The 26,287-nt window shown below is 45.2% G+C and overlaps 1 protein-coding gene across 1 annotated transcript in view; it reads left to right on the plus strand.

Annotated features, from left to right (window-relative positions):
* The window catches only part of ANK3 (ankyrin 3), a 590,040-nt gene that overhangs the window by 65,158 nt on the left and 498,595 nt on the right, over nt 1-26,287 (plus strand). Inside the window, exon 2 of the mRNA XM_084753955.1 lies at nt 17,391-17,429. Within this exon, the coding sequence (XP_084610081.1) occupies nt 17,391-17,429 (39 nt within the window). The remainder of the gene's footprint in view (nt 1-17,390; nt 17,430-26,287) is intronic.

Genomic DNA, 26,287 nt, shown 5'->3' on the forward strand with positions numbered 1-26,287 from the left:
TCATGAAGTGTTCTAAGGGTGTCTCGGCGGAGCTGGACCTTTTGGGTCCTAACCGAAGAGGTCCCAAGTTCATAGCCCAGAAAAAGAAAAGGGGGGTGTTGTTGTATTTTGTCTGGGGCAATTTTAAGTCCCAGATGACCCAAACTCTTAACAAGTTCCTGGGTGACTAGAGAGAGCTCAGCCGTGTTAGGGCCAGCAAGTAAGATGTCATCCATGTAATGAATAATATATAAATGTGGGTACCTAAGGCGTAGCGGGTCGATGGCCTGGGCTACATATTTTTGACAAAGAGTGGGACTGTTGGCCATGCCCTGAGGAAGTACCCGCCATTGAAATCTGGGTGAGGGCCCCACATGATTAACGACAGGGAGGCTAAAGGCAAAACGTTTGGAATCGTCAGGGTGTAGGGGAATGCAAAAGAAGCAATCTTTAAGGTCGAGAACAAGTTTATGAAATCCTTTAGGGATAGCTACAGGAGAGGGGAGACCAGGCTGCAGAGCTCCCATGGGCATCATGGTCTTGTTAATTTCCCTGAGGTCCTGGAGGAGTCGCCAGGCACCATTCTTTTTTTGGATGACAAAAATGGGGGTGTTCCAGGGGGAGGTAGAGAGCTCAACATGGCCTGCATCAAGTTGCTCCTGCACCAGCCTTGAGGCTGCGGCCAGTTTACGGGAAGGAAGGGGCCACTGATCGATCCAGACAGGAGAATCAGTTCTCCAAGTAATTTTATCGGCCTGGAGTGCAGGGGGAGAAGTGGCCCTTATAAAAAATTTTGTTTATATCCCAGCCCTTGGCGACTAATCCTAGGCATAGGGACAATGGGCTCGAGACGCCCCTGTCCCAGCTTGCCGAGGCCCTGGCCTGGCAAATAGCCTTGATCTAAAAGCTGATGCGTGACAGGAGAGGAGGGGCTATAGATAAAGACCCCCATCTGAGAGAGTATGTCCCGGCCCCATAGATTAACGGGTAACCCGGGGACAATGAACGGTTGCACCGTCCCCGTCTGGCCATCAGGGTCAGTCCAGCGAAGGACCTTAGAACTTTGAAGGGTGTTGGTAGATATTCCGATGCCCTGAAGGTGAGTAAGGGAGGGCTGACAGGGCCAAGACGAGGGCCAAGAAGATTGGGACAGGACCGTCGAATCTGCCCCGGAATCAATGATGCCTTCAAAGGGGCGGCCATCAAGCCTTAGTGTAAGATGGGGTCTATCAGAAGTTAAGCGTTGGACCCAAAAAGCGGAGGGGGGCAGGGAGGGAGTCGGGGCGGCGGGAGGAGAGACAACAGAGTCAGCCAGGGTTAACGGAAGGGCCCAGGCCAAAATCTGACCAGGAGAGATGGAGAGAGGGCCCTGGGTAGCGGTGGCAAGGAGGAGCGTAGGAGAAGGGAGCGGGTGTTTTAGAACGAGGGGATAGATGAGTAGCCCGATAAGGGCAGAAGAGGCACGGCCGAGGACCAGGAGGGGAAGAGGGGGAGGGTTTCCATAGAGGGAGACAGGCAAGGACAAGGTTCCATCCTCGGGCGTCAGTATTGTAGAGGTGGTGGCACGGAAGTCCAATCTTGTGGGGGAGGGCAAGGGGCCGCCGTTGGAATGGGAGGAGGTTGGGTTTGGGAGGTGGGGTAGGAGGTCTGTGGATGGAAGCGGGTCTGTAGATTGGAGGGAGCCTGTGACACCGGTCCCGACGCAGGCTGGAATTGGATAGGGTGAGGGGCCCGGGACTGGCCCCCAGAGGAGTTTCCCGAACGCGGGGGGAGAGGGTTACCCATGGCATCAACAGTGGAACGGCAGGTGTTGGCCCAATGACGACCTCTACGGCAACGAGGGCAGAGCGTAGTAGGGGGGGGCCGGGCCACAGGTCCCCGGAATCCAGTGGGTGGCGGAACGACCGGTGGCTGTCCAGCCTGTGAGGGTGGGCGATTACGCTCATTTGGGCAGGCGCGGGCAAAATGTCCCGATTGGCCGCACCGGAAACAGGAGGCCCCGCTAGGGAGGGCTCCGACGGCCATAATGGCCTTGGTAAACTTATCAGTTAGGGGATCAACCTCTCGGCAAAGCTGAATCATCTCATCAAGATCCCTGCCCTTATATTTGTGTCTAAGAACTGCCTTACAGGCTGAGTTGGCATTTTCAAAGGCCAATTGTGTAAGAAATTTACTGTCGGTCTGGCCAGGACCAAGGGATCTTTCTGAAGCCTCCAGGAGGCGCGCAGCGAAGTCGCTGAAGGGCTCCTGAGGTCCCTGAAGAATCTTGGTAATAGGGGACAGGGCGGAGCCCGTGGAAGCAATAGTTCTCCAAGCAGCGAGGGCGGCAGAACTAGAATGGGAAAGTAAGGAAAAGGGGAGTGCACGCTGTTTTTCGTCAGTGGCATATTTGCCCTGGCCAAGGAGTTTGTCAAGAGACCATTCACGGGTCTCGCGATGTCCCTGCTGTACGTTTTTTCGGATAAGGTCACGGCAACGATCAGCCCAGTCCGCCCTCCAAGAAAGGAACTGTCCTCGAGTGAGGACAGTCTGTGCAGTGGTGATCCACTCATTGGGCGTTAGATGGCCTCCATCTGCCAAATCATCAAGGAGGGAGAGTGTGAACGGCGCATTAGGTCCGTAACTACGGACAGCCGTGTTAAGTTTTTCTAGCTTTTTAAATTTGAGTTTATGATAAGCAGTGGGGGTAGGGTCAGGAGCCGTTCCACCACCTTTCTGTTCTCCCTCCGAACCTGAGGAATCATGCTCACTATCAGAATCTACAAGGGCCGCGGACGACTGGGAGGGTGTAGGGGCAGGTGGCTCTCCCGAAGCAGCGCCTGAATCAGTGGCCTCAGTTTTTGCCCCGCTCAGGGCGGGCTGGCTCTGGGAACGGGTGACAGGGAAAATAAACGGGGCTGTGGAGGAAATGCGCGTTGTTAAAAGCGAAAGCCGTTGTTGAAGTTGAAGAATCTTCGTCGCATGGGAGATCTGGTGTTGGAGATGGGCCTCCGTCTGGCAAAAGCAGTTTGGGAGGGAACAAGGTGGCGGGAGCCGGGAGGCAGGGTAGGGCTTAGTAAGGGGAGGGGGAAGAGTGAGCAAGGTAGAGGAGGGAAAGGTTGGCGCCGCGTGGAGGAGGCCATCATCGGAATGATATCGAGCAGCCTCCTCCTCAAGGGTGGCAGCAGCATCCGGATCCAAGGGCTCATCTGGGGCCTGAGAAAGGAAAATGGCGGAATGGCGGGAGGCGCGTGAAGGGCCGACCGACGGAGGGGGAACAGGAGAGGCTGGCGGACCGGACCGGACAGAGGGTGTCCTTTTTGGGGGAAAAACAGGGGCACAAAGTGGTGAACACCCGCGTTCCATAGCGGAAATGGGGTCCTCATAGGTGGGAGGAAGCGACGGATAAAGACGGCGGGGGGAAGGGGAAGGCTTGGACGCAGGCGCAGGGGAAAGATTTTTTAAGGGCTCCGAGGATGTAGGAGGAACAGAATCGGGGGGCATGTCAATGAGCGTAAGAGAGGAACCCTGCAGAGAGGAACAGGAAGGAACACGAGAAGGAGGGAGAGATTCGCGCAGGCAGAGTTCAGCCACGGAGAGGAGCTGCCTCTGTCCGCTTTCGTTTTCGCTGGACTCAATTATGTCCCGTATAAGGCCCCAATAAGAAAAAATACTGTTCGACACCGCTGTATTACCATCTTTTTTAATAAATGCATTAAGCTCACGCCCCACCTTTTGCCACTTTTCAGAATGAATAGTAGGTCCATCAATCATGAACCAGGGACAGGTCTGGCCAATAAAAACAAAAAACTCAATCAAATGTTTCTTTTTTACCCTAATACCCCTCTCTCTGAGTACGTCCTTTAAGCCTCTTATGAACTTTGCTTCCTTGGACAGCGAATGGCCCATTCTTGAGATATGCGAACGGATGACTCACCTAATGACGAAGCCGGCCGGGCGAACTCGGCTGGTCATGAAAACTCCTGTGGACCGGTCCCTTAATCCGTTCGGGAAGAAACCCGCACCTCGAGCCCCACGTTGGGCGCCAGATTAACTAGTCCATGTAACGATAACTAGTCCACCGACCAGTCCAGCTGGTCAGTTATTGGGGGGCCGAGGGGGGTCGCAACCTGTATTTAAAGAAATGGGCGAGAGAGATGTAGAGCTCAAGCGAACAGTTGCTTGTCAAGAGCCATTTATTGAAGGTAATGGCAGGCTTTTTAAAACCTGCTTTAGTGAGGGCGGGGGTACGCAAGGAGAGTAGTGGAAAAGTACAAAATCTTCTGGGTTGAGCCCCAGGAACATTTGCAAGGGGAGGGGTCTTCCAGGTGAGACAAAGCAGGATGTCTCTGTGGTTATCTTAGGATCAGATCGCTGTCTTCTCAGGACTAAGCCGGATGCCTTGCATACCTAATGAGTGGCCCAGCAGGATGTTGGCTGCAAATACTGAATGGGTGGGGGTCGGCCTCAGGCCTTTTGGTCCCTGGCAAACCCTGAATAAGACTGGCCACTTGCCACCGTGTCTGAAGACATGAATTCAATATCTAGAACTTTTCATAGTGCAAGGAAAGAAGTGATTCATGCAGGCTGACTTTTCAACTCCATGCATTTGCACACATATCAATAAAAATTAAAATGACATTTGTTTCTAAATGTTTAGGGCCACTGTAAGATTTAGGTTGTTTGTTTCTTGGGCATTCTCACTAATGCTTCAGGCTTTTTTTTTTTTAATGTGCATTGGTGTTTTGCCTGCATGTATATTTATGCGACGTGCCAGACAGTTGTGAGCTGCCATGTGGATGCTGGGAATTGAACCCAGGTTCTCTGGAAGAGCAGCTAGTGATCTTTACTGCTAAGCCATCTCTGTAGCCCTCAACATTTCAGTTTTTATTATTTTACTTTATTTAGTTGAGTTTTTGTTTGGTTGGTTTGGTTGTTGTTGTTGTTGTTATTTTTTAGGAGGTTCTCATGTGGCCCAGTCTGAGTTTGGAACTTGCCACTTCCCTGAGGATGACGTTGATCCTGTGAACTTCACCTTCTGAGTGATGGGGTAATGGGTGTGTTCCACCCGTCTCTGGCTTCTGACAATGTTCAGTGTGTATACACTCATGAGTGTGTGTATCTGTGTGTGTGTGTGTGTGTGTGTGTGTGTGTGTGTGTATGTGTGTGTGTGTGGTGTGTGCATGCACGTTTGCTACCTTCCATTTTGATGTCACATCTAAATAACACACAAGTAGGACAATCTGTTAATAAAAAAAAAAAAGAGAGACAGACCATGGCAGGAAGGGTGTTGAGAGGCCAGGTCCAATCAGAGACCTGATTGAGGGTATCACTCAGATCATCTTTTTTTTGCATACAGATTAGGTACTTTGGTAAATAAACTCATCTAGACAATCTATAATCACACAAGCAAAGCCCTTTGGGTCACTGTGAACTTTAATTAGTTCTTAGTACTGATCACCCTTGTCTGGGATGAAAATAAACCTTCTAAACAAGAATTAATCAGAGAAAACTACACATTTGAGTTTGCCCTTGCACTTTGGGTATCTGTTAGGGCATGACAAAGGGAAAAAGTCTGTCCCACAGGCTTATGTGTTTGAACACTTGGTCCTCAGCTGGTGGCAGTGTTTTGGGAAGTTGTAGAAGCTTTGAGGGGCAGAGGCTGGCTGAACGGGAGTGGGTTTCTTGGCATCCGGGGCTCCTTAGGGGGTTTCTAGTCTGGTTTGGCTTTCTGCTCTCTCCCTGCTTCCTGATGCAGAAGTAGTAAGCGAGCAGCTTCATGCCCCTGTAGCCACTCCATATCTTGAGGGACTGTTGGCTCTGTTTCTTAACAATTAGACTTTATTATACAATCCAACTGTCCTATACAAGAGGGAAGAAGGGCTAAAGAGAAACAAGCATAAACCTTCTGGTATCTGTTCCATAGGACCAATCCCCAGGTGTCTCTGGCCTGCATGCTGGTCTGGCCTGTAAGCTGGTCGTCTTCCCAATCCACGTGCAATTGTGCTCCAAACCTGCAGCCTCTCCTCTCCGCCTGCATCTCTCTCTCTCTCTCTCTCTCTCTCTCTCTCTCTCTCTCTCTCTCGGGTGCAGTGGCCAGAGTGCCCATCTGTTTCCTGAACTCCAGAGCCAGGATGGCTCCATCTAGTCTACCACAATGTCAATCTCAGTGGGGTATCCGTGGTGTTTCTAAGCACCTTCACCTGGATAAAGCTTACAATTATTCCCACAAGGGACCATGCTCTGTCAAGCTCAGTCACAATAGGCCTTTCCTTAAGTTGCTTCTTGTCAGGTATTTGGTCACTGGGTTTTGAGAAAAGTCAGCACCATAACACCGTAAGCCAGGTCAATGTTAAAGTGCCTCAAGTTTGGGGCCCCACGTTTTCCTCTTGGGCCTTTAGGTGTGGCCCTTTGACCATACTGCCATCCCCAGGCAGAGCTCAACTTTTATGGCTTTATCTACATGCCCTCAATTTAGAAAACCATGTTTGCTTAACATAAATTGATATCTTTCCTCTGTGCATGCTTTTGTGTATCTGCGTGTTGCTCCCTGGGAGCTGCCTCGCACTAAGTCTACTTGGGGGCCTGTTTTATTTTCTTTAGCAAGCAGTGGGCATCTATGCTGTAAGGATGGTGTCTCGCCATCCTTCATACCCCCTGGCAGGTCACAGTCATTCCTAGAACGAACATATTCGTTGCACATGCAGAGTCAGTACAACAGTTGGGGAAAGGCCCAAGAAGCATTCATGGCACAGGTGTATTCTAGAGAGACTTGAATAGAAGTTGGCCATCTTGGTGTTAAGAGATTTGCCTTTTGAGGATTTAACTGTATTTCAAAACGTTGAACTCATATTATCAGATAAACAGCTGTATTATATTCTCTAGAAGAATATTAGTGAGTTCTTGAATTCTAATGGCTGAGTCTGGGTCCTCTTGCCCATCTCATTGTGTCACAGCCATGCATGCTGGAGAGACAAATGCTTGGCTGTGATTTAAGTTGCATTACTTGGCTGAAAGCATATCAGAACCATGTTACATGAAGCTTTAGTTCTCAGCTAAGAGTCAAGTTTGCAAGCTGCCTCTTCTGCCTTGGTCTATCTAATCTCTTTAGGTGTCACATTATTTTTTTCAATCTTAATAACAGCCTTTTATTATTGAGTTTTTCTGTCATATGGAATTTCATTTTTCATATTATTATCTTAATTGAAACAAAAATTCAGGCTGAATCACATAATTTTAAAAAATCCATCACCTCCCATGCAATTAAAAAAATATTTTGAATCTATATTAAAACTATGGAAGCTGCCTGGCAATGGTGGAGCACGTCTTTTATCCCAGCACTCAGGAAGCAGAGCCAGGAGGATCTTTGAGTTTAAGGCCATCCTGGTCTACAGAGTGACATCCAGGACAGCCAGTGCGACACAGAGAAACCCTGTCTTGAAAAAACAGTGAACAAACAAACATGGAAACTAAGAAGCCAGGTGTGGTGCTGCACATCTGTATTCCCACCACTCAGGAAGATCACTGAGCCAGGTGTGGTGCTGCACATCTGTATTCCCACCACTCAGAAAGATCACTGAGCCAGGTGTGGTGCTGCACTTCTGTATTCCCACCACTCAGGAGGATCACTGAGCCAGGTGTGGTGCTGCACATCTGTATTCCCACCACTCAGGAAGATCACTGAGCCAGGTGTGGTGCTGCACATCTGTATTCCCACCACTCAGAAAGATCACTGAGCCAGGTGTGGTGCTGCACATCTGTATTCCCACCACTCAGGAGGATCACTGAGCCAGGTGTGGTGCTGCACATCTGTATTCCCACCACTCAGGAAGATCACTGAAAACTTGATGTTAGACCTGGTACAGATTGAGTTCCAGGTCAACTTCAGCCTGGGCTACAATGAAGCAGTGTCTCAAAAAGCTAACAAAGCAAAGTTAAGAGCTGTGGAAAGTGTATAACCAGAAGGGCCTTAGGAGCTTCGTCTATAGAACAGAGGGAGGGAGCAGGAGAGCTGAGCAATAAGATGGGTTTTTGTTAGTGTCAGATTCTTAATTTGTAAGATGAGATAAACAACATTTCCTGTCTCCAGATGTGGCTTGTCCTGTTGCATGTTAAATGTACCTTCTCTGGAGGAGGCTGCTTCCCTTCCGGTGCTAATAAAGCATCCATTTCCTTTCTGTTTCTCCATTAAAGAAAATCACCACTTTAAAGCAGTCAGCAATCTCCATAATTAGTGTTATTGTTAAATTAAAAAAAAATCACTGTGAAGCAAAACAAAATAGAACAGTACAAATAATAACAACTCCGACGGGGTGGCTCACAAGTGTCTTACTTGGTTCTGGTGATTGCCACACAGAAGGTTTAATCCATCGTGAGCTCTTGGCAGCAGATGGACGACTTCAGAAACGATGCTGTGGAAATTCTTTGGGCCTTGGGGTGACTAAAGCTGGGCCTGAATTTAGGCGCTGTTCCTTCTTAGCTGTAACTTTGGGGACGTGACCACTCTCTGTGTGCCCCAGTTTCCACTCCCATGAAGCGGGGATGGTGAAAGGTACCTCATTTTACAGAGATGTTTCAAGAGAATAAAGGAAATATCTGGTGGCGGCACCTGACACATGCAAGGATTGACTCTCTCTGTTCAATAGTTCGTGGTTACCTTGATTTTCACATACTGAGTGAGCACCTTGGTAGTGGTAAAATTTTAATATATAGAGTCATTCTTTATTATCATTGGCATCAGGTAGTTGAAAATCAGACGTGTGCATCAGACTTGGAAAAGTCACACATTCAAGATCTCCTTGGAAACAAGCAGTGTGAGTAAGAGTGGCCCCCATAGGCTCATACACTTGAATGCTTAGTCATCAGGAAAGAGTTAGAGGGGTTAGGAGGTGTGGCCTTGTTGGAGGAAGTGTGCCACTGAAGGTGGTTTTTTTTTTTCAAAAAATATTTTATTAATTTATTCATTACATCTCAATTGTTATCTCATCCCTTGTATCCTCCCATTCCTCCCTCCTTCCCATTTTCCCCTTACTCCCCTCCCCTATGACTGTGACTGAGGGGGATGAAGGTGGGTTTTGAGGTTTCAAAAGCCAATGCTAGGCCTAGACACACACACTCTCTCTCTCTCTCTCTCTCTCTCTCTCTCTCTCTCTCTCTCTCTCTCTCCCCCCCCCCCCCCCCATGGATCAGGAAGTAGTTCTCAGCTCCTGCTCCAGCATCTATCATCAAGCTACTATGTATACACACACACACGCGCACACACACACACACACACACACACACACACACACACACACACACTATGAAGATTTATGGGCTAAACCTCTGGAATTGTAAGTAAGCCCCAGTTAAATCCTTTCTTTCATAAGCGTTGCCATGGTCATGGTGTTTCTTCACAGCAATAGAACACTGACTAAGACACAAGCCATTATGAAAAGAATCCATTCATAGCATTGTATGTAGTTACAGTGTGCATTCAGTCTTTTTATGTAGCATTTACAGTAAGATCACCTCTGTTGCTGTCTTTGTAAATAAACTCAGATGTGATTTGACCCACGTTTTCCTGCCCATTATTAGAAGGAATGGGCTAGTTAAGAAAGACATGGGGGTTGTGTGAGACAGTCTTGAGAGGGTTGCTCTGGACCTCAGGACAATCTTACTGGAGAGCCATAACTGGGAGGTGAGCCCAGTTGTCTCTGTGAGTCTCTTGGACACTGATGGTTCTGGAGGCGTCGTTCAGCGTCTGGAACTTGGAAGCACTTTGCCTCAGGCCTGGATGTTCTTCTTGGAGGCTCTGCTGCCCCTGACTAATCTATGTGGTAATTCTGTGCAAGTAGAGGCTCACTTTGCTCTTCGCTTTATTTACTTATTTGCTTGTTTAACAAAACAAAACTTCGTATGTCTCCCCTACTGTTCAGATAAACTATGAGGTCTTGGCACTGCACAGTGCCTTTCATCTTCATTAACATCATGGTCAAGATGAAGAATAACACAGACTTGCTTCTCTGAGAACCATGGACACAAAACCTAGTGTATATGAAAAAGACGGGGAGGATATTGTTTATAAAGTGTATTGTACTAAAATCCTGTTTAATGTATTGTATTTAAGCCCATCCATTTACCACAAGCATGTGACTTTGACCTGGCTGGCAGAATGAAATAGGGGAAGTCAAACTTGGCTAGAGGGAGGGTTCAGGGAGGGAGAATGCTGTGATGATGCTGGTGATGGAGGGGTGCTGATGAAGCTGGTGTTGGGGGTGGGTGGGTAATGGGTGAGTTTTGTCAAGCCTTTGTCTTGGAGGTAACTTCCAGAAGACTCATAGGCCCCTTTTAGGATATGGAACGAAAGAGAAAAGGGTAGGAAACATCTTTTTGGAGTTTTAGAGAGGTTTGGGAGGGTGACTATTTGAGGAGCCTGAGAGGCTGCAATGAGAAATCCCATGGGGTGAGGTTGCTCTCCTAGCAACCTGGAGCTTGTAGGTGTTTTTATTATTTCTACTTTTTAATTTTTTTTTTATAGACTTTTGCCACAATTGCTCAAGAAAAACCATCCTAGAACAGAGCACAACGTCAAATAGTTACTTAGGGTCAGGCAGGTAGAAGCAAACTTGTCTTTCATGCTGTTGAGGGTTAGAGAGAGGGGGAGCTGGGCCAGAGCTTGGCTGATGGCCACACATCAGATGATAGAGCCCATGTATGTGGTGTACGCTCCCTCAGATGGGTTAGCCCTATTGGCTAACTGGGGAACGAGAACAAGAGGGTCCATTAGGTCCCTAATCTGGCTTTTTCTTTCTATTCTGCCCATATCATCATCTCTCTCTTCTCTGCTTCTCTTGGCCCTCTTCTTCCAGGAGCACCTCTCCACTCTTGCCCTTTGCTGACTTAGTGGCTATAGCACTGAAGGACTTGGCCTCTCTGGAATGACTTGGGAGAAGCCCCAGCTGTGAACCCTCCTTCAGAATTCATTTTCTATAGAAACATGGATGAGTGTTTCAGTGGGGGCCGGGAGTGGATCTGTGTCTTCTAGGCTCAAGAGACAGCCACCATGTACTGCTTTATTTTCAGAAGAGAATGCTTTGTAAGGTCTGGACAGCAAATGTTTGAATGAAATCATACACTGTGAAGGATCCTGGCTCACTTGTACAGTAACACAAATGCAAGAGGAACCGAACAGCTAACTAGATGGAATTTCCAGGCCTTGCCCTGTCTTAGCTTCATGATTTTGGGCAACTCTGATTTTTAAAAGCGAGTTTTTAGTATGGTGTGGAGGTAAAAAAATTCTGGTATTTTCCAGCATATAGGATGACTGGGCATATATGACAACCCCCAACTTTTCCAATTAAAATACAGAGTTTGGAATATACTCATTTTATAAGACTACCCCTCTTCCAATGAGGGGTACACCCTATGCAGCAGACCAGGCATGTGTCTATTTGCAGATCCTCAACTTTGGCATGGATTTTTCAGAGTTAAAAAGTCATCTTTAAAAAAAAAAATCATCTTTGGGGGTTAAAAAGTCATCTTATAAGCTAGATCTGGGTTGGGGTTCGCTGTTTACTGCACGTATATTCCTTGGCTGGTGCCATAGTTTGAGCAGGACCCATGGGCCCAGATCTGCTTGTTATGATGCTCTTCTTGTAGGTTTCTGGGACCCTCTGGATCCTTTTATGTCCCCATTCTCCCATGCTTCTCTCACGTAAAGTCCCAATAGGTGCCCCATATTTGACTATGTCCCCTGGATGGAGAGGCCTGGTGGTACTCAGAGGTAAGATAGCAGGCTACCAAGAAGAGACTTAATACCCTATGATCATACACAGGGGGAGGAGGTCCCCCTCAGTCACAGTCATAGGGGAGGGGAGTAGGGGGAAAGCAGGAGGGAGGGAGGAATGGGAGGATACAGGGGATGGGATATCTATTGAAATGTAAAATGAATGAATTAATAAAAAAAAAAAGTATGAAAAAATAACTAAAAAAAAAACATCTTATACACCAGAAAATATTTAACCCCAAAAAATAAGGTAGGGAGGGTGCTTCTGTAATGGTAGAAGGACTTCCTGCTTCAGGCTCTAGCAGACAACAGACTCAAAGGCCTTTCCTGAGTTGTAAATGAGGCTGTCTTTTCTTACCATTGAAGCATTGACTGGAAGGTGTGGCCTATGCATGTAAAAATGCATGTAAATAAAGCATGTAAAAAATAATTGAGAGTGATGATGTCACTATAGTTACTAGCTCTGTGCCTGCACGAAACTGATTCAACCAACTGTCAGCCATGGATGGGAGGGGGCTCATGGGGCCTCTGCCTCCCTGTTTAACCACTGGTGACCTATGGATAGATTCTGGGACAGGGGAGCCGTTGTCTTCAATTGTGAACTCACTGCTGAGCCTACCTGGTTCCCATGGACCGTTCCAAAGCAGATGGATCTGATTAAATTCAGTGGGCTACAAAACAAAAAGACATGAAAGTGAGAAACACATTTATAGAGAAGAAAAACACAGTGGGATGGGAGGGGATGTGTGTGTGTGTATAATCAGAATGGCTTAAATATGTATGAAATGTCCATGAACAAAATTAATAATAATAAAAAATGAGTGTTAATTGTGAGCAAAAAGGCATCTTAAGAACTACTGTGTTGAGAAAGGAGGTGGAACTAAACAGCAAGAAGTAAAACAACAAAACCCAAGGATAGTTTGAAAATGAGGCTGGAGGTATTTATCCTTCTAAATGTTACATATTTTATTATTAAGTTTTCACTATTAGTGTTTCACCCAGGCATTGCGGACTGTTGTTGTCGTCGCTCTTGGTAAATAGTTCCAGCTTCACAGGAACTGACAGATGAGTCAGAGGAAGAGGGATAGAGAGCCCCACCCCCTGAGCCCAGTTACTGTCTTTGTCGAGCATGCGTGTTGGGCTCCGCATTGAAGTAAGAACATTTTGTAGACTGTTCTGACAGGGAGCCAGAGAGGAGCAACATGAATATTGGCTTCTTCAGGTGGGAAAGTGATCTCATGCCTATGGACCATCCCCCCCGCCCCCCCCCCCCCCGCCCACAGGAAGTTCTGCAGAGACAAAACACAGAGGAATGGGTAGTTTTTAGTTTTTAATAATTTTTTTTGAGAATTTTATAAAGTATGCTCTGATTGTGCTCATTCCTATGTATTCACATAATGAAATGTTATTCAGTTGTTAAGAGAAAAATGATGATGGTGGCAGGCAAATGGATAAAGCTAAAAGCAATCATCCCGAGTAAGGTAATACAGACCCAGAAAGATAAACAATCACATCTTCTCTCATTTGTGGAGGTTACCCTCGAATCCTCAGATATATGTGTTCTATTTGGAATACCCATAGAGCTCTGAAAATCTGTAAGAGGGCATGGAGGGGGCAATTTCAAGGAGGAGGGGAGAGTGGTTTAAAGAGTTACCCGGGAGTCATGGAACAGAAAGGGTTAAGTTGGGCCACAGGGGATGGAAGGGTGGAGGAGGAGTAACACTGAAGAACTTAAAAATAAACATATTGGAACATAGTCCTGTAGATGCTTATGTACATGTGTGTATGTGTGTGTGTGTGTGTGTGTTTAAAATGGAGTCACCTTATAAAGGAATGACAAAGCTTCTACTAGGACTACAGGCTGACGGACAAGCCCCATAGCAGGAATGAGTTACCTCTTTTGGAGTTGTTGGCTAGTGAGGTGCCATAGACCCCACTGAACATTAAAGCTCTGCCATAGCACTTTTCACCCTCTCTATGTAGTCACTTCTGGGGGAGTGGGAGTGGGAGTGGGAGTGGGAGGAGCATGGTGGGATACGGTCGTGTTTACAAGCTCTGACACATCCACACTGACTTCCATGGGAGTTAACACGCAGGCCAAGGGTGAATGGTGCCAGGTCTCCTGGAAAGCACTCTCAAAGCCTAGAAGTCCCAAGAAACACCACAAAATAAATAATATATATAGGCTGGCTGCATAAAATGTAAATTTCTGTGCATCGAAGGCCATTATAAGCCAATCTGAAATATAAGTAACAGACTGTGATGATGCATGGGGATATTATACAGTTAATATTATATATGAGTGACTAATTCTTTATTGAATAGAGACTTTTCACAGATCGATAAGAGAACCACACATCTCCTAAGTGAACATGAATCTCTTCAAGTGTTTAAATTGCTCAGCAATGAGAAAAAAAAAAAAAAGAAAAGAAAAGAAAAAGAAAAGATACTGTTCTCACTATGAGTAGGTGATAGTTGCAGGAATAGCTTTTAGTGGCAGGGCGTGCTCTGGGTTTGCTCCCCAGGGATCTCTCTCACACACACACGCACACGCACACACACGCACACACACACACACTAGGGAGCTGCAAGAATAGCTTAGTGGCAGGGCGTGCTCTGGGTTTGCTCCCCAGGGATCACACACACACACACACACACACACGCACACACACACACACACACATGCACACACACACACACAAACACACACACACATACACACTAGGGAGCTGCAGGAATAGCTTTTAGTGGCAGGGCGTGCTCTGGGTTTGCTCCCCAGGGATCACACACACACACACACACACATGCACACACACACACACATGCACACACACACACACACACACGCACACACACACACACACACACTAGGGAGCTGCAGGAATAGCTTTTAGTGGCAGGGCGTGCTCTGGGTTTGCTCCCCAGGGATCACACACACACACACACACACACACACACACACACACACACACACGCACACTAGGGAGCTGCAGGAATAGCTTTTAGTGGCAGGGCGTGCTCTGGGTTTGCTCCCCAGGGATCACACACACACACACACACACACACACACACACACACACACACTAGGGAGCTGCAAGAATAGCTTAGTGGCAGGGCATGCTCTGGGTTTGCTCCCCAGGGAGGGTGTGCATCATGTACACACACACACATGCACACACACACACACACACACACACACGTATATTTGTGAAAATGTCAAGATACATTTGTCAGTATTAGAGAATGAGAGACTTAACTATGTCATTAATATTTTTTTTTTCCGAGACAGAGTTTCTCTGTGCAGCCTTGGCTGTCCTAGACTCACTTTGTAGACCAGGCTGGCCTCGAACTCACAGTGATCCACCTGCCTCTGCCTCCCGAGTGCTGGGATTAAAGGTATGCATCATTAATATTTTTAATGAAGAAATTATATGTTTTTGTCCTCATGGAAGAGAGGTGATAAACAAGTTTTGCTGAATTTTGCTTAAGGAAATTAGCAGTTATAAGGTCAAGATTTTTTTTATGCCAGGATACCATTGAAAGGTTAGGTGTTCCTAAATAGAAAAGCGACTTAGAAATATCAAAAATCATTTGAAGACTGGAGAGTTGGCTTAGTGGCTCAGAGCACACACCGCTCTTGCAGAGAATGCAAGTTTGGTTCCCAACATCCAGGTCAGGGAAATCTGACACCTTCTTCTGGCCTTTAAAGGTATCCTCATGTACAGACACACATATACATGAATAAAAAATAAAATGCATCTTTAAAAAAAGAAGTGATAAAACAGATCTTCCTGTGAAAATGTGAAGAATAGAATGAAGGTGTTAGGAGCTTGTCTTCAAGGCCACCGTATGGACAGATGATTCCACCTTAAGGGAGACAGGCAACATATACCATCTATGCACATGGCCTGACCCTACCTTGCTTCTAGGAATATGTGTGATTGAGCAAATTGAGAACAATGCACACTTTAACTTTTCTCTAAGTAATTGGGTTGTAGCTGTGTGTTTTACACATTTTCCACAGTGCATTAAACTCATCGTTTAGAAGATTCAGTGAGAAAGTGTGGCTGAGACACCAAGGTTAATAAACACATTTTACAAATGTTAATTTCCTTCTATTTTCTTTCTAGAACATTGACTCGAGAGGCTTGAGGTTGCAGATTAAATTATCAGGGCCTGGACAGCAGCTCAGTAGCAGTGGGCTTGCCTGTTCTGTGTGAGGTCCCAGGTTCAATCCCCCGTGTGCAACCAAAAGGCATGAAGGACTGACTTCTTTTATGACCTGAGACTGAATTGTAAAATTCCTCACGTTCACGCATGGGGAAAGTTAGCCACGAGGTCAAATTTTAATTTACATCCTTTGTATATGAACTGACCTCACTGTAATAATTTGGATCCCTACACATTTTTAAAAATATATTTTATTAATTTATTCATATTACATCTCAATTGTTATCCCATCCCTTGTATCCTTCCATTCCTCCCTCCCTCCCATTTTCCCCTTACTCCCCTCCCCTATGACTGTGACTGAGGGGGACTTCCTCCCCCTGTATATGTTCATAGGGTGTCAAGTCTCTTCTTGGTAGCCTGCTATCCTTCCTCCGAGTTCCAGCCCTACACATTTTTACTTTAGTCAACCAGAAGTGTGTTTTGTACCCGGGAGAATATATTAGGATTTTGTAAAAGGGTAGTCAGCGTAATCTTGAGGTGCCCAATGCAGAGAGGGTCTAGAGTTCTCCATTTTGAGGGGCTGAAACTATTACAGGAGTCATCTCATGGTATCTCACACATAATTAAGTTTTCAGCTTGTGTGTGCCTGGACGCGATGGCCCTTGGCAAATGGCGCTGATGGTAATGAACCTTGAAAGATGATAATGGATTTGTCCTGAGAACCGAGGATGAACGTGGCCTCGAAGGATGTATTCCTTCCTGTGCCTGTGTTTTGAAACATGGATGTATAAAACACACACACACACACACACACACACACACACACACAATCATCTTCATTACAACTGCTTCATTTCTACCTCTTGAGCATGATTTCAAATTCAAGATCACACTTGTTTTTTAATATTTTTTAAACTATATATACACAAGTTCATTGTGTGTGTGTGTGTGTGTGTGTGTGTGTGTGTGTGTTGCATATTAGCATCTCCTGTGCACACATGAGAAGCCCAGAGGGAAGACATCCTACTCTGTCACTTGCCACCATATTTCTCTGAGGTGGGGTTGAACGTAGAGCTTGTTTGTTGGCTAGGCTGTAACCAGCAGACCCCAGGGACCCTCCTGTCTGTGCCCCACATAGTGCAAGGTCACACCCTGTCTGCTTTGTCAGTGCTGGGACCTGAACTCAGGTCCTCAGGGCAGTGTAGCAAAAGCTCTTGACCACTGAGCCATCTCTCCTGGCCCTTACAAGTTCATTTTTAAACACCATATCGAGCCTGTTTTATTTCTTTGATTTATTAAGGGTTATTCTATATTCTGTACTTGCCTATGCATTCTCTGAAGCTCTTTTCTTTTGCTAATGCATTTTACTATATTTCCTCGTAAATTGGTTCCACTGTTTTTTTGTTTGTTTTTGAGTGGATTGATGCTAAGGTAAATATGAGAGATTCCTTCATTCTTGTTAATGTTTCTTTCTTTCTTTCTTTTTTTTTTTTAGGGTGACTTTGGATCCTGTTATTCACGAGGCTCTCAAAAGGTAATGAACATTAATAATTAAACTCCAAAACATTTTAGGGGTTTTTGTGTGTGTGTATAACCTAATTTTCCTCAAGGCAGATATGAACATAGACCTGAATTTATTTAAATGTAGAAATGTATTTGAAATAGTATCATTTTATTATTTATTATATTTTTATAATGTTGGGGTATTGTGTGACACTCTTCCTGGAGACAAGTGAACAAACTCTATTCACTTCAGGAAAGGAAATGACAATAGATCAAAGTAAAATATAACCACAGTTACACTTGGTGAATGAGTGACTTTTATTGGGGTTACTTATAAGAATATGGATGAGAGGTTACTTACAGAAGCAGAAATGACTGCGGTCAGGTTACATTGTCAAGGCCTACCTCAGCATGAGTGATAACTCACAAAGGCTTGAAATCCGTAGCACACTGTACAGCCTGCAGGCAGTTCATTGGGTTTGAGGGTATTCTTTCCAAGTCTAGCTTTGTCAGTCTGAGCCTCCTTGGGGCAGCTCACCTGGTCTGACAGTGCCTGTCCACTGTCCTTACTGCTTGTATACACTTGGGAAGGGTGGAGCCTAGTGAATCTGGTCAGTTTCCGGGACTTCCTGATGCATGTGAGTTGTTGACTTCCTGAGACTTATGACTTTCCCTGTAGGATGGAATGGTTTACCTCCTCTTAGAGCAGTGATTTTCAACCTTCCTAATTCCATGTCCCTTTAATACAGTTCCTCATATTGCCGTGACCTCCACCATAAAATTATTTAGTTGTTTCTTTATGACTGTAATTTTGCAACTATTATGAATTATAATGTAAATATCTAATATGCAAGGTATCTGCTATGTGCCCCCCCCAAAGAGGTTGTGACCCACAGGTTGAGAACAGCTGCCTTAGAGCATCCTATGTCTTACGAGCTTCCCTACAAGATGAAATTTTTTTAAAAAAAATCTCAGAGGCTATTACTACCCAATGTGGGGATCAAACTCAGAAAATGATAAATGGTACATAGCCCCTGCATGGCTTCATAGCTTCTCAGTCAGTTGGGCATATGCTCATGGTAGGAATGCACCGTCTACTCCATCTGGTCTTCAGGAGAACTCTCGGAGGCTTTAGTCGATAGCATGTGCAGAGTAATCCTTTCCCCTGGCAACAGCTCTACAGATGACGCAATGTTTGGCTTAGGTCTCTAACTTCTGTTCTGCTTTAAAAAGTCTTCATGGGGGTTGGGGGAAGAGATGGCTCAGTGGTGAGCGTGTGTCCATGCACGCATGAGATCCAGAATTCAGATCCCTAGAATTCACATCAGTGCTGGACAGGCATGGCAACCTGCCTGTAGTTCCAGCCTTGAAAGGCAGAACTAGAGACTCCCGCTTAGCAAGCTGGCTTAGGGAGAGCAGCCATCTTTGTGAGTGGTTGGTTTGCCCGAGAGACCCTGCCTGGATGGGTAGGCGGATCAAGCTAGCATCTCCATCCCCATGCACATACATATGCACCTGCACATTGCATGTGGTCATGTATATACATGTGTGTAACACATATAAACACACACAAAGCCCAATCACTGATTCTCCTCCAAGACTATTCAGCATGCATCTTTCTAATACTCATTCCACCCACTGGCCTTTCTGTGTGCAGTGCGATTGGTACTTACTTTACTTGCCCTAGCGTCATAAAGTGGGGGTGAGAGTGGAGTTCATTTGCATGTCAGCTCTATGCACAGAACTCTCCTCCCATCCCCCACCCCCTGAAAAAAAGATTCGTTTTTTTTCCCAGTAGTTTGTTATCTTAAACATTTAACTCAGGGCTAGAGAGATGGCTCAGCAGTTAAGAGCACTGGCTACTCTCCCAGAGGTCTTGAGCTCAATTTCCAGCAAGCACATGGTGGCTCACAACCACCTGTAATGGAATCTGATGCCCTATTCAGGGTGTGCGTGAAGACAGATTACTCATATACATTATAAATAAATAAATAATAAACAAACTTAACTCGGTGCTGTAACTCAAGACATCTAAACAAATAAGTTATATTATTGTCTTCAGTGCATTTTCTAGGATGATGCCTGCATTCTTGTTTGTGAGTGAGTAAAATGAATCATGTGAAATGACTATTCTGGTAGTTCAAAAGTATCAGAACATTAGTAATTCATGGGTTTAAATAATCCTGTATATAATTCTGTTCACTGTCTATGGACAATGGACTGTGTTTCTGTAACATGTTTCCCACCATGTCCTTAAAAATGCAGGCACAGTGGAACTATCTTCCTGAAATGACACGGTCTTTATTGTTGTTCGGCAAATCGCTAGAGAATGAGGATGCAGTCTATTAAGATTTTTTTCCTATTTGTTCCTTAGCTTTGTCATAACATGAAAAGAATCAACTCTGCAGGATGTCGCACTGTGGCTACCTAGTGGCATTCCTGTGATAAGATAAAGTTAGATTTATCTCACTGTATAAATAGTCACCATCTCCATGAATGTGTTCTACTCTTTGAAGTACTTTTGCATATTCTTGTGTATTTCTTTCTTAGTAACTTTAAGAAGTGCCCTAGCTATTTTTCTTAGTATGTGACAAAAATATATGGCAAGAAAACGACTTAAGGGAGGGTTCACTTCAGCATACAATTTGGTTCCTTATGGTAGGAAGGCATGGCGGCAGAAGGCTTGGGGCGGCTGGTCACATTGTGTGTGCAGTCAGGAAGCAGAGAGAAGTGAACACTGGTGCTCAGCTCGCTTTCTCTTTCGTGTCCAGCCTAGGACCCCAGCCCCTTGGGTGGTACTGCCCAGATGCAGGGTGGGTCCTGCTTTCTCCATTAACACAGTGTAGACAATCCCCTGAGCAGAGGTTTGTTCTCACGATTCTAAATCACACCAGGTAGATGATCAGGATCAACCGTCACAAGGTCAAGTGTTCATAATCCTTTGAGACAAACAGGTTGAGTCAGACTGTAAAATGTTGGACCCGTGAGTGTAAACCAAGCCTCCCATGCACATACAATTACTGTCTGGAATCTTCTGCTCCTTGAGAACTTTGAATTTTCCGACTACCTCTCTGTCTTCCAGAACCACTTCAAAGTTGCTCAGGACTTCAGAAATGAAGTCTGACATCAGTGTTTTCTCCCAGACATGGCTGCTGTCTGGCTCCTGTGTCCCTGAAGATGTAAGACGGTCATTGTCCCCGCAGGCTCATTATGCTTTGCTCGGATCCATGCTGAGAATGTTACACTGCCCTTGAAATGTCTCTTAACAGTGTGCTGGTGACACCTTTAGCTGGAGTGGGCGTTTAGAGTCGAGATTTCTGATGCTGGTTAAAGTTTCATTTCTGACAATGAGGTGCTTAGTAGAACACCCACGAGAGAAATTTTCCTACACAAGGGCCCTGCTCTGGTGTTTTTGTCTCCTTTCTTTTAAAAATATATTTATTTTCAATTTTCATTTTTAAGTGTGTGTGTCGGTGTGTGTGTATGTACCTGCATGTGGACACCAGAAGAGAATGTTGGATCTCCTGGAGCTATACTTACAGGTGGTTGTGAGCCACATGGTGTGGGTGCTGGAAATGGAGCTTGGGTCCTGTGAAAGAACAGCAAGAGCTCGTTTTTCCCTAATATTTTATTTAATTTTAATTTTTATGTGCCTTAGTATGAGAGTGTCAGATCTTGGAGTTACAGACAGCTGTGAGGCGCCATGCGGGTGATGGGAATTGAACCCAGGTCCTTTGGAAAAGCAGGCAGTGTTCTTGACCACTGAGCCATCTCTCCAGCCCAGCAAGAGCTCTTAATAGCCAAACCCATCTCTCCAGCCCCATTTATCTTTGGTCATTAAAGGATAGGGCATGCTTTTGTGCTTAGGAAAATTTGGCTTCTGTTTACTTACTTTGTTTTCTCAAGACAAGGTCTCACTATGTAGGGGCTACTTGGATGTTCTGGAAATCAATCTGTGGACCAGGCTGTTGTTTAACTCATAGAAGCCCACCTGCCTTTGTCTCCCAATCAATGGGATTAAAGATGTATGCCATCACACCTGTTATGTTGATATTTCTAGCAATATGAATTAATTATACATTTTTTTTTGTTTTTTGAGACATGGTTTCTCTGTGTAGGCTTGGATGTCTTGGACTTGCTTTGTAGACCAGGCTGGCCTCTAACTCACAGAGCTCCACCTGCCTCTGCCTCTCTGGGTGCTGGGATTACAGGCCTGCACCCCCTCACTTGGCTAATTATACGTTTAGTGAGGTTTCGTGTGATAACTCTACATGTGCCTAGTCCAGGCACACTCAAATCTGATCTCCTTTTCTTCTACCTCTGCCCAGCCCTGATGCAGTTCTTAATCTGTAATACTCCCTCCTGCACTTTAGGGTTGTTGCTTTTTTGCTTCCATCTGTGGTACCCATGTCTGGCTCACCTCATTAAACATGATGTCTTTTCCTTCTGCCCATTTTGCTGAAAACGCGTGGATTTCATTCTTCATTGTGGCTGAATAATACTCGTGTGTGTGTGTGTGTGTGTGTGTGTGTGTGTGTGTGTGTGTGCATGAGCATGTGTGTATGTGACATTTAAAGTGTTATCCAGCTATTGGGCATATAGACTGAATCTCAGTGTGCAGGTGTCTCATCTAAGTGGCTCTCTTGGATGCACACTCGGAGGGATAGCTCAATCACACGGCCATCTATTTTTAGTTTTTTTTTTTTTTTTTTTTTTTTTTGAGGAATCCTTATTTCACTCTCCCCTGTGGTTGGGCTTAATTCACATAACCTTGCTCAGTGTATAAGACGTGTTTTCACATGCTCTCTGCCATCTATCTATTTTCTGTGGGTTTGCTCCAGCCATTGTAACTGGAGTGGGATGGGATCTTACTGTAGTCTTGATTTGCATCTTCCTGATGGCTAAAAACATTGAATATTCTCATGTGTTTTGGGCCATTTTTATATCTTTTTTTTTTTTAGAGAAATGTCTGTTCAGATAATGTGTCCATTTTTAAATAAGAGTACTTTTTATTCTGCTCTTAAACATTTTGATTTCATTATATATTCAGGGTTTTCTACCCTCCATCAGATGAACTGTGGCGATCACCTTTTCTCATGTCCTGTATGTTAGCTTCCATTTTTAGGCATTATTTTACTGAGTATTACTAACTTCTAATCACTTTGCATGAGTTTTTAATATGTATGTTTATAATACTACGAATACTCTAGCTTTCCTTTTATTTGCAAATATTTTTCCATACTTTGCGTTTTCATTATACCCTGAATAATCCTCAAAACTCACCTAAAAGTTGCACAGATGATTGTCTCCTGACCACAGAAATTACTGGTTGCAGAAATGGGTTTTAATATATGTGTTTTTAGAGTTTATGTCTGGGCACAATTTAGGATTTTAGCTTAGGGTAATGTAGCTGAAATGGTAGGCTGACATTATTTTGAGGGCTTTGACTTCTAAATTAGCTTAAGCTGGAGTTGATGTGGCCCATATATATTAAGTTGGATAGAATTATGGAATGTGATGTGGTAAGACAGACATAAATTTTAATTTCTTTGAGGCAGTGAAATTGATTCCAGGCTACCTGTATATAACATTATCTAATTAAAAATCATCTCAGAGGCTTCTCCTATTGGCAATAACATTGAATGCAGCTATTCATGTCACATCTAAACTCGCAATCACATCTGAAAGTCTTTATGAAGACATCATAGCTCAGCAGCTAGCATTCAAATGAGGACCCTGGGTCTCTAAGGTGATTTTCTGGTTCTTGCATCTCTGTAGTGAGGAGTGTGGTCCTAGCTTGGGTAGGGTATTGACTCCTGACCACACACCACCTCCTTCCAGGGTACAGTGTGACAAATTGCCTTAGAGCAAGGACCCTGCTCTGAGAACATTGGTTAATCTTCGTGGTTAACTTGCTGGGGTTTGAAGCCACCTAGCATGCACACTGCTGGGTCTTTTGTAAGGGGATTTCGAGTGAGGTTTGGCTGAGGAACGAAGATCCGCTCTGAATATGGGTGGTACCGTTATGCAGGCTGCAGTCTCAATGCATAAAGCCAGTTGAACACCAGTGCTCAGGACTCTCTGTTTCCTGGCTATGGATGCAATGTGATGGTTTGCTTCACACGCTTACGACCCAGCCTTCCTGCTGTGATGGGCTGTACTGTTTCTTAAAGCCTGATGGAAAATCATCCTTCCCTCTTAAGTTGCTTCTGTAGGCTATCTTCTGCCTTCCCTCAAACAAGAAAAAGCATCTATTACAGACTGACTTCCTAGATGCTTGCTGAGGGTTGGGGACAAACTGCCTGGCCACCTTGTCCCCAAGTACCCTGCTTTCTAGAGGAAGCTAGTGATGGGTACCTCTTTGAGAGGGTTGCATTAAGAACTAAATGTGAGTGCACCATCTCTTCCAGAAAGGCTCTTGGCACGTAAGAAGTGCTTGATGAATTTTAAATATCACCCAATTTAACATGCAGGCTCCCCTTCCTCTTCCCTCTCCTCCGTCGCTGGCATTCTCAGAGAATCTTCCATGCAGTAAGTGTTAAGGTATGCAAAACCCTGAAAAGTTGGGATCCTAAAAATCTCCATAGTATGATAACACAGCAGTAGACAAGATCCAGACAGACTGCCCAGGAGAAGATGTCCTACAACCCACCGTCAAGATGGACAGAACTAACCTACAAGAAGAACATTATGATGGGCAGATCTGGGCCCAGGGGTCCTGCTCAAACTATGGCACCAGCCAAGGACAATACGTGCAGTAAGCTTCGAACCTCTACCCAGATCTAGCCAATGGACAGGACATTCTCCACAATTGAGTGGAGAGTGGGGTATGACTTTCACACGAACTCTGGTGCCCCATATTTGACCATGTCCCCTGGATGGGGAGGCCTGGTGGCACTCAGAGGAAGGGTAGCAGGCTACCAAGAAGAGCCTTAATGCCCTATGAGCATATACAGGGGGAGGAGGTCCCCCTCAGTCACAGGCATAGGGGAGGGGAGTAAGGGGAAAATGGGAGGGAATGGGAGGATACAAGGGATAGGATAACAATTGAGATGTAATATGAATAAATTAATAAAATATATTTAAAAAAAGATGGACAGAGCTTCTGGCTGTGTCCACCTCCCTCACAAGTGCATGCCTCACCCTTCCATAGTCATCCTACAAGGCAGGCCTAAAGTAGATGAACAAGACTTGAGGGTGGCCATTCATTTTTGGCATTGAATGGTACGTGTCTATTTATCAGTGTCTCTCTAATATACACCATATAGCTGAAGTATGCAATGTAGCTATTACTACATATAATAGATCGGTATATATGCATATGTAAAGACATGCCTGTGTCTAAAATACACTTTGATATAGTGCCTGGGACTCTAGCTCCTGGCTGAGCCCTTAGCGGGAACTAGGGTGCTGAATGATCTTGAGGTTATGGCTTCCATGTGATCAACACTATTTAGGCTGTTTATTCTAAACAACAGCACCGTTTTCTTCTTCCCAGTGGAGCATGTACCTGACGGGCCACTTCTCAGCACAGGACTCAAGTAAAACTTATTTTGTCTGAGGCCGTTCACAGAGTAAGGTATACATATGTGTTTGTCCTCTGGCTCACAAAACGTAACAAGACTTCCCGAGAGCTGACTGCATTGCGTGGCGCCTGCCTTTACTTAGTGACTTCAAATGGTGCCGTGGAAGGAAAGGTAGGAGCTATACCACACCGAGCGACTGACGTGTGCTGCTGTGGCTGGCTTACATGTGACTTACGCGTAGGGAACACAGGCGCCAAAGAGCTGGTACACAGCAGAGTTCCAACCAAACCCACAGGCTGTGCACTCCCCAAATCATGCTCTTTGGAGACTCTAGGGACATTGCTTAAGGCCTCTTAGTTGTGACACTCCTAGGTCGTGGCAGTGACATGTCATGCTGACCTTGGGCAAAGCAAGGACAGATCTTCTCCTTGGCCATATCAGCCTCATTTTGTTGCTTCGAGGTCCACGGCCTTACTCTCTGTGCTCCACCTCCTCTCTCTGATTTCTGTCCTGTCTCTTAACCAGGTTGCTTTTCGCCAGCTCTGCAGTGTAACTAGTAAAGCCGTGCTGACAGCGCCATTTATTTATTATTTAAACTTGGATGCCGTGTTTTGAATGTATAGTGGTAATTTGGAACTGAGTCCAGCCCTTTGACAAAAGTATCAGCTGTTAAGATGCCAGACGCCAGTCCTGTCAGGCTTCCCGAGCTGGTAGGTACCTGGAGATGACGAAGATAGAATATTCAGGAGAAGCTTCTGCTTGACCGCTTGCAGAATCTTCCCAGCACCCAACAATCCAATAATTTAACAGGTCCAATCTTGGACCATTGGGTTTAGCTTTCCTGGAAGGATTTAGTACGCTCCCCTTCTCCTCCCTCTTCTCTGCCTCTCTCTGCGTCTGTCTGTCTATCTGTCTGTCTGTCTGTCTGTCACACACACACATGTAACATGTATATATATATATATATATATATATATATATATATATATATATATATATATATATCATATTGACAGAAGTCAAATTTCAGTCCTGAGTGTCCTTGTCCAGGTCACATTACTTTTGAGCCCTGGGTCTGTCTGTGAAACATGTGATTTCATCTTTATGGGTCCCTATGGAGCCCCCAGCACCACACACAAGACGCTACTGACTGAGTCATCATTTCTCTGCACCCTGGGCCTGGGAGGTAATGTGTTTTTCAGTTTTTGTCTTCAATGAACATGCACAAATTTAGAGCAAGACTTATTTAATGATCCCCCCCACCTCCACTCCCACACCCCAACTCCACACTAATATAAAAAAGACTGTGTTTTTCTTTTATAGTCCTAAATCTGTACCCGTTCAACCAAAGGGTTAAGCTCCC

Source organism: Acomys minous (genome assembly GCF_964271855.1).
Source record: "Acomys minous genome assembly, chromosome: 13".
NCBI lineage: Eukaryota > Metazoa > Chordata > Mammalia > Rodentia > Muridae > Acomys > Acomys minous.